Here is a 9836-nt window from a genome sequence, read left to right on the forward strand (position 1 = left end):
AACAACAAAATTCAGCAGCTGTTACTGTATCTCTAGCTCAACAATATCTGTCTCTAGTGGTCTTACTTCTCTGAGACTGGAAGTACAGTTTTCATGCTATATGACAATTACATTGTTTTAAAACTTCAGAAAGGCACTGTCTGCAACAGCAGACCATCTTTAAATTCCTGTGAAAGTGACATTATTTTTTACTGTCTTCTTTATAGTGAATTTTAAAAGAAGGAATTTTGAAAAAAGATTTAAAAATATGGTAGCTGGTTTGAAAGAAAGCAGACATTCTATTTGTCTCAAATTTTATTTTATTTGTAGAAATTTTTAACCTGAAAATATATTGCATCTCTCCACCCATAGACCTCATCTTGTTCAGCTTTCTTCAATGAACCTTTCAAGAATCTGTCTGAAGCATGTTGCTGCATTTTTAAAGTGTGTACCCTGAAGCTAATGTGCAGCTGTGGATTGTTCGCATGACATGCCAAGCCAGTGCAGCTGAAAAGCCCATCTAAAAAGTGGCTAGCTGGTGCTGACCTCTATACTGTTAAAGATGCATTACTAACTTAACGTTTACTTTAATGGTTCCTATATTCCTTTTAGAGGCAGTCCCAAGGCTGAGCCCACGACCCAAGTCTCCTACTTGTACAGCTCTCTGTGTCCAAAAATGGAGCCTCAGGAGCAGTAAGGGCATGCTCTGAAGTGCACAGGGACCCTTGTTACTGCAGAATGCCTCCACCTAGCTTTTACTCACTTTCTATCTTTAAAACAGCTTGAAGAAAACTGGAGAGCAGGCTATGTCTAGGGATGTACCAGATATATGTAAGGAATCTGTTACTAGGCAGTCTATTCATCCCCAATCACTTTTTCAGAAATGACTATGAATAGCTATAAAATAGCCTGAACATAAACTAGAATCACAATTTTGACTGTGGTGTAAGTCATGGCCTTAAAAACACAGTATCCATGAGGAAAAAAACCCACAAACCAGTATTATAATCAAACCATTTCCACATTTGAAAAAAATGATGCCAATGGGAAATAGGTCCAAAACCTTTAACAGAATCTCTGGCTTCATCATGAAATAAATTCTTCAAGAAATTTTTCTAGTGGAAATAATTCCTCATTCACAACTCGTCTTACATTGTCAAGCTGCTACTAGCACTTTGTCCTGAGTGTAAAAGAGAAAACCTTATGTCAATGCCTAAGTTTAAATTTTCAGTACCCTCAAAGACAAATGACCCCTAAAAATGTGAATTTACCCAATAAGATCCACTTAATAATACGAGACTTTCTTTAAACACACAGAAGTGCACATGCACATGCACATATACACACAACCCTCAAAATAATGACAATAATGTTGTATTTTCCAAATTGTGCTCATTTGCATGAGAAACTATGGAAGAAAAAAAAAATAAAAGGAATGTTTTTTATCTTCTCTAAGCCTGATATGCTTGAAACATATTTGAGTAAAAGTCATTTTCTTGAAATAACTCTTCCCTCATAAATCTTACAGTGTCAGAGATCTTTCTCTGAACTGCTGGTGAAGAGTGATCATAACTCAATGTCCATAACTGCTTCAAAATGGAAGAATACATTTCCAACATGAAATTACAAAATGTACATGAAAGAGTACTGATTTTTTTCATATAACTGTGATACTTAAAATAAAAATAACCACATCTCTTTCATTTCTGCAGGAATTATCATGAACATCATTCTCTTATTTACAGCTGTATAACTGAAAAAAAGAACCTTAATTAGATAACATTTCTAATTTCTTTTCACCTGTTCATCATTTGGAAAAATTCACCAGCAATCATCCTTTCTCATTGTTCTTTTATTCTCTGATCTTTCCTGGCAGAAGAACAGATAGTTCTTAATTTATGCAGCCAATAGTTAGAGCAGGTAATAAGGTTTTTGTTATTTTTTTTCCTTCAGCCTTACCCTCAACAATAAGTTTTCAATGTATTTAGGTTCCCCTATGCCTGGCACAATTGTCCTCCTCCATGTGATTTACACATGAAGGGAATCAAATCCAGATCCTACAAACATCCCACTGATTACATCTCAAAAAGCCCCAAGATACTCAGCTGCAATTTCTGGTAGCTATTATATCAGGATATTTTATCCTTGAGTTTTTCAGCAAGTAATTGCACAAATATTATCACTTATTCTAATTCTTTCTCTTCTCTCTGGTACTTTTACACTTTTTCTGTCTTTTCAAACTTGTAAAAATGTGAGAGGAAAATTTTCTCATTTCAATTTGGTATTTTAGTCCTATCAGAATGATTTTTTTTTAATTGTAACAATATTACATTTTTGCATTAAACAATGCAAAACTAAAATTAAACACCATCCTGGTCTTGCTGTCTGTATTGCCACTCTCAGAGGCAGATTGAGATGTGTCCCAATGTCCCAAAAGTGATGGGACATTAGAAAATGTTGGCACAATCAAAGACTCAGCAACATACTGAACAGGCTACTTTGCCATAAACACTGATTTGGTTAATCTTGGGAAACAGCTAAAACTTAAAAAAAAAAAAAAAATCTAAAGAGCAATGATCATCAAATGCTTTAAAAGTGAAGAGACCTTAATATGTAGTTATTACTCTAATCACACTTAGAAAAACTGCATAATCCTGCCTTCAGCATAGTCATGTCCTCTTGTACAAGGCTGATGTTCACAAATTACCTTTCAAGTTCCTCAATACGCCTCAAAAATAAAAAGAAAATGATAAAAAAAAAAACCCTTGTGGTTGTTTAAGAAGCAGCTGCTTGGAAGTGAATGAGCCAAACTTAGACTTTCTCTACTGTTTTTTTTTAATAACAACTTAACAAGCTGTAGTAAAAGTATCTCAAAATTAATTAGAAAAAATGGGCCAAATACTCAAAGTGCAGTACAGCACTAGCAGCAGCAGGTTTTTGAATGATATAGTAAGAAAAACATTTAGTATTTTTGGTAGTCCTATAATTATACTTGTCTAATACAGTGTTCCATCCTGAGAGATGCTAAATACCCTCCAAAATTTAACTGTATCCTCAAGTCCCACTCAAGCTGATGTTCAGAGAAAGTACACAAGAAAAAGCCACTCCTTACTTGATTGCTGCAAAGCTTAAAAATTGTATCAGTGTTACTTGTCAATTACTGTATTTCTTGAAGAAGACATGCTGTACTTTCCCTGGAAATTTCAGAAAAACAAGCCACGAAGTAAGTCCTTTGATATCTGTGGGATTTCAGCACACCCTATGCACTGGAAACACTTGAAAACCTCAAGACAGGCATTGGCTCCCTCATGGCTTTGAAAGAAACAAGTCTGACTGCTGAGCTCTTTCTGCCTTTAAGTTTAGGTGCCATAGGAACTTGCCTGTACTGAGTTGCAGCATTCTCAGTGGAAGATTACTCCCATTCTTATGCCACCAAGCTTTGTCATCTTATGATTGAAGTCAAACACACCATTGCAAGCCAAGGTGGAGTATGGGTCACTCTCCAGTGCAATACACACTAGGGAGTGCAAAGCACATAGCAGTCATTCATACGACTCACTGGCGTTTCTACGACTCATGCAACCCGGCATGGTGTTAACTATTGCATTTCACAAACCACAGCTATTCCCAGGCAGCTTTTCCTTCCTCAGTTCTGCTGCTGTTTTCCTCAGCCTCTGTCTATCTAGCAGCACATAGTTAGAAAAAGAGTCAGATTGCTAGCGTATATGTGTCTATATATACATGAGTACACATATTTACACATGTTTTGATGCAACAGGAAAGCCTGTGCAATCCAGAGGTACTGCTGAAGCCTCTCATTTTTTAGTCCACTCTACTCTGACCCTGTGCTGGCACTATTATCATTCCTTCCCAGCTGGGCTTGAGTGGCCTTGTTAGGGCAGCTATAAAGCTCCACAGCCAGAGGTTTCAATTTAGGAGGGAGTAAAGCTTCTCTTTTTATTACCTCAGGAGAACCGAGCATTCTGCCAGTGCAGTACTCCAATTTATCGCCAGGAGCAGATGAGGTGTACTGGGAATTAGAACCACTTAACAACTGGTTTACACACTACTTTGTGTCATTGCTACATGAGGCCACAGGAGGTTTACAGCTTATTCAGAAGGGCAATTGTTTCTGTATCACTGCAAGATATGGAGTACAAATCAAAGCACATGGCTGTCTTGCAGTGAGGACTGGTCCCTTTTTCATTTTCCATTATGTGTTTAAACAATAAAACAACAATTTGCTTACTGTAACCTCTCCTGTCTTTATGAGGGGAACATTTGGCTTAGGACATCAGTTTGTGTCTACAGATAGAGATTCACTGGATTTTTACTGGACATGAAAAGCAGAGACCTTATTTCAAACACAAGATTTCTAAAATAGTATGAAATACTGTTTTCTTTATAGCTGATACAGACTGTGAGTGCAGTTGACAAAGATGACCCTCCTCAAGGACACAAATTTTTCTTTGAGTTGGTGCCAGAATTTGCTGTTCATCCAAACTTCTCCATTGTAGACAACAAAGGTAACTGCTGACCAGTAGCATGCCCCCCTGCCCCCATACCACATAAAGCTTCATCCAGCAACTTTTATTTATTCTGCTTTTCCATTCTAGATAACACAGCAGGAATTATGACTAGAAGAAATGGATACAGCCGTAGTAAGATGAGTACCTATCTCCTGCCAGTCATAATATTTGACAATGACTACCCGATCCAGAGCAGCACTGGCACGCTGACCATTCGAGTGTGTGCCTGCGACAGCTGGGGTAACATGCAGTCCTGCAACGCTGAGGCCTTCCTCCTGCCTGCTGGCCTCAGCACAGGGGCACTGGTTGCCATTCTCCTCTGCATCATTATCCTGCTAGGCAAGTACCTGTGATGAGATGTTTAATTGACTAGGCAAAGGTCTGGTCACTTCTAGACCCCTGATATTCTTCAGCCCCTTATTCACATGACCCTGCAGAACAGTATTTCATACCTGATGTGGTTTGTTTGTTTGTTTGTTTTTAACCAACTGTTTTCTAAGACAGAAAAGGAGCTGGGAGAGTGGGAGAGGGAGCTACTATAGGCTGTTTGTCATCATTACTATTCAGAAGAATGTGTGAAAAGAATGAGACTATCAATGTTATTTAGATGAAATAAATTTGAAAATCTAGGGTCAGTTTTAAATACCATGCTCATTTGAGTAATGTTTTATATTATAAACAGATCTTCACTTAGATCCAGGACTTTAAAATCACACTTCTGAAGCTGAGTGATAAGTTTCTCAGTGATTAAATACTATCAATTATACTAGCTATTTAATCATGAATGATTTGTAATTTTTATACTTAGGAAATATTTAGCTCAAAAGCATGGAAGAGAAATGTTCAATTGCTTGCAAGTGGTAGCGAGAGCAGCTGATTAAAGTGTGAGCACAGAAGTTAGATGGTAGTTGGAGAGCAGAAGCATTAGAAAGATGAGGTGATATATGAAGAAACTAGAATAAATGTTATCTCATAACCTGATGTTAAGAGTATAAAAACTGCAACTTACCTGTTTTGCTTACCAGAGAAGTGCCTCCTTAAAAGTGACATCATCTCTACTTTCCAGTCAAACTCTGTGGAAGACCTCTTTCCCTTTCCACCTGTCCTAGCAAACACAGCTTGCCAAGGGGGCAGTGACAAGCTTACAGGTGTCAGTTTATATAATTCTAAGGAGATGCCTTCTTTTTCAGTTTTTAGACTGGATTCAAGATACCTCCAGTAAATATTCAGAGGACCACAGAGGTTATTAGGAGAGGGGCAATATGTAGGAACTATATCTGTACTGTTGGGTATAGGGAAGGGAGGGTACTTGAGCTCTGACAAACTGGTTGTCCATACTGCTTAGGTTCAAGCATTCCCGCGGGCCTGGTTTCAGCATGAGCCAGCTTGGATTCCCCAGGACATTGCTCAGGCATAGTCTGAGCAGCAGAACTTGCAGGGCACCACTTCCAGCAGACAATTATCATTCAAACTCTACCAGATCTGGCTCTCCACCTTGCATATTTCACCACGTCAGCAGGCTCTGCGTCTTCAAAGCCACCTTTCATGCCCCAACGTTGAGCATGAAATGTGTACCATGAAACACATACCCTTACTCGCTCACTATGAAAACATCACTCTGATTGGCTGTAATGCTTTAGTACAGAAACATTGAACTAAAAACAAAAATCAAAGTGTGCCTTAGAACCACAGTGATAGCACATGAGACTCAGAACAGGCTCAGGGACCAGTGCTGGGCAAAACAAGTGTGACCGCTTTGTGTCTCTTGGCCCCAGGGTCAGAAACCCTGCTCTACTTAGCGCTAGGCATAAGCTGAAGCCAGAGTAGCATAAGGCTGAAAAGCATCTAAACAGAATTGTTAGTCTACAGCTGGTGTTGTTCTCGGCACCTTATTTAGTTTTTCAATAAGATGTAGTGTGTTAGGATAGTAGACTGGTGTCATCATGCCCAAAATAGGAGAGACATATTAAGTACCTGGCTGTGAAAGACACTTCATAATAACCTTTTAGTGATCTGCCCTACTCTTGTATATGAAGTTCTTAAACTTACTTAAGTGGGCTATTACTTGTCTAGCATTAGGAAAACTTGAAAAAAATGGCTCCTGTACAGATACAAAACTGCAAACAAAACAGAACAGAACAGCCTTTACATTCACAGCATTGTACCATGGCATGTGGAAGATCTCGGTTCCCCTCTCCCTACCCGCAGTATGTCCAGTCTTCCCTTTTATTCACCAGCACTCAAGTCATTCAGAGTAAAAACTTTGCTCCTAAGACTCAACAAAAGTGTGCAGCACTGCTGTAATGTGTGGTTCAGCAACCACTGTTATGCCTCATTGACAGATGATCTCACTGGCCTCTCCTATTTACTCCAGCTACTGGAGCTAGGGTCAGATTTTTAAATGCATTTAAGCATTCAGTTCCTACCGAAATCAATATCATTTAGGCACCAGAATGTATTTAAAAATCTTAACTTCAGGTTTTCATCTCCCTCTGTAGATGTTCATTTTTGTGTCAATCCTTACCTCTCCAAAAGGAAGAGTTATTCAACTAACATTTCTTAAACTAGAGGTATCATGTTTTTAAAAAGAGACATTTAGTACCAAAGATTGGATTTAAATTCTTGCAGTCATTGAAGCCAAAAATAGTTTTGTCAATAATATTGATAGCTGAAGTTCTTCAGATTCTTATTTTCAGGAGGACCTGTAGATCCCAGTTTCAAAAGTGAATTAGACACTTAGGAATACCTAAATCACTAGCTTTCAAGAGTATGAATTACTTTTGCCAAGGAGATTCAACTACATTTGATGAAATCACCCTTAGTGACTGCCAGGAAGGCAGTACTTCACAAAACTAAAATCAAAGTCAAACCCTAGTAGAATGTTATACGTTAAGACATTGTCTGCATTTCAACTTCAGCTAAATTGTGTATCTATTTCAAATATATAATATTTTAATCATTGCTCCCATAGGTTTAAAAAAGCATGAGTTTTTGACTGCTATAAAATCATTAATATTTTTCCTTATTAACTTCAACTTGGAGATCACTTTTATCACTATTTTCCTACTAAAAATCCCATCCCAGACTTAAAACTTTTCCAGTTCAACAGATAATGCAAAATATTTTCTCATTTATTTAATTTTCAACTACCCATTTATTCCTTCATCTTTTGTTTCCTTTCAGTATTAGTTGTCTTGTTTACGGCTCTCAAGAGACAGAGGAAGAAAGAACCCTTGATCATCTCAAAGGATGATGTTCGGGACAACATTGTGACCTACAATGATGAAGGAGGTGGGGAAGAAGACACACAGGCTTTTGACATTGGCACACTGAGAAATCCAGAAGCAAGGGAGGAAAGTAAGATGAGAAGAGATGTTATCCCAGAAACTATATTTCAGATAAGACGGACTGCACCTCTTTGGGAAAACATTGATGTCCAAGATTTTATTCATAGAAGGTTAAAGGAAAATGATTTAGACCCAGCTGCCCCTCCCTATGATTCACTAGCAACATACGCCTACGAAGGAAATGATTCCATAGCAAATTCACTCAGCTCCCTGGAATCGCTTACCACAGAGGGCAACCAAGACTATGATTACCTCAGTGACTGGGGACCTCGATTTAAAAAACTAGCAGATATGTATGGTGGAGAGGACAGTGATCGAGACTGAGAAAGTAATCTGTGGCCTGGTCAGTGTTAGTGGAATTCATGTCTATGTTACTAGATAAAGTGGCCTACTCTCTCTTTCTTGGGAATAAAAAAATTACAAAAAATAGGTGTTGTCTTAGTAAGGGTTCGCTTAATCAATAAGTCAACGTGAATGAATATGAATTATTTAGATTTTAAAAAATCTATATTTCAACATTTCTGCCTAGAAACCTCATGAAAGGTTTTCATTGACAATGAAAAGACAATAAAAGGCTTTTTGTGCCTTTAATAATGAGATGGAAACTTAATTTTTTTTAATTGCTTTGCATTACCTTTCCTACTAGCTGGGACAGTGTGCATCCACATTGTAACATGAGCTCAAAAATATACTTTAAAAAAGATTAATATTACTGCCATATTTATTGCGTTAAAGAATGTCTGTGTGTTGATTCATCATATTTTTATATATGTATATTTATATTTTTGTATTTTTATTAAATAAATTAGTATTTATAAAAACACTACTTAATCACGTACTTTGTTAATCATAAGGAACTGTCCAATCTTTCTGAACAAAGGAAACTACGTATTGTGCAATACTTAATTTTTGAATGCATCTTCTTATATTGGATTAGTGGTTGAAATGTACTGTGCAAGAACAATATGAAGAGTGCTCTGTAATGGGAATGCAGTGTAGAAAAAAAAAAATTTGAAAAAGTGATTATAAATAAATGCAGTCTGACTTGCAATGTGTATTACTATATGGCATAATAATATAGTTTCATTGTGAAACTCGCCCCCACATACCTTCTTATATGAACAGGTGACCAGTGAGAAGATTTAACATATATATGTCTGGGAATTTAAGGAACCATGAAGGTTTATTCTGGTAGATATGAAAACAATTTTATAATGTCTTTTAAAAAATTGGAATTAAGCAAACATCAATAATGAAAGGAAGGCTTTTGTATTCTAACCTTATTTTTGGGTTTTGAGGCAATTAGGCAAATCAGACATATTACTAGTAGCTTCTTTTTAAATCAAAACAAGCCAAGCAATAAAAACAAAGTCCAACTAATATTTTATTAAAGAAGTTAGTGTTCTCTTCATTCAAAGAAGTGCATACATTTGCGTATTTTCTAAAGCATTAATGACAATCTTCAAGTATGTATTTGTGTTTAAAATCTATTTGCTGGATCAGCTTTTATGCAATGCACATTTTTTTTCATAACACAGGATAGGAGGAATTTACCTGGATCACATGTGATCTAACTGTGTCACCTCCCGGTGCTGAGGACATTCTGAGATTAACAGGGGCAGCTTCTGGCCTGTGACTTGCTGAGGCTGCTGCGTGGCCAGCCGCTCTGGATGCCCTAGTGGGTACTGCAGCTAATTAAATCTCAGGCTTTTTATGCCTCTGAACAGGCAGAAGGCCAGATATAGGAACCAACAAGAACTTACATAGCATTGGCATATATAGAAATCTACCTTGTCAGGTTACAAAGGTGGCAGAAAAACTTCAGATCACCCTTTGATTAACTTCTGTTTTCCAGTAATAGGTTCAGACTGATAGAGTTATGTACATCAATTTTTTAACCATTTAAATAATATTTTTGTGAAATAAACATTAACAAAGTTCATCATTCAATGAATAAACAGGAATTTTGAAGGAAAGGAGA

The 9836-nt window shown here is 37.2% G+C and overlaps 1 protein-coding gene across 1 annotated transcript in view; it reads left to right on the forward strand.

Annotated features, from left to right (window-relative positions):
- The window catches only part of CDH9 (cadherin 9), a 75986-nt gene extending 67394 nt beyond the window's left edge, over positions 1 to 8592 (forward strand). Inside the window, exons 9-11 of the mRNA XM_009279216.2 lie at positions 4388 to 4505; positions 4596 to 4847; positions 7692 to 8592. Of these exons, the coding sequence (XP_009277491.1) occupies positions 4388 to 4505; positions 4596 to 4847; positions 7692 to 8179 (858 nt within the window). The 3' untranslated portion in view covers positions 8180 to 8592. The remainder of the gene's footprint in view (positions 1 to 4387; positions 4506 to 4595; positions 4848 to 7691) is intronic.
- Positions 8593 to 9836: the final 1244 nt, after the last annotated feature.

Source organism: Aptenodytes forsteri, unplaced genomic scaffold, assembly GCF_000699145.1.
Source record: "Aptenodytes forsteri isolate BGI_AS27 unplaced genomic scaffold, ASM69914v1 Scaffold81, whole genome shotgun sequence".
NCBI lineage: Eukaryota > Metazoa > Chordata > Aves > Sphenisciformes > Spheniscidae > Aptenodytes > Aptenodytes forsteri.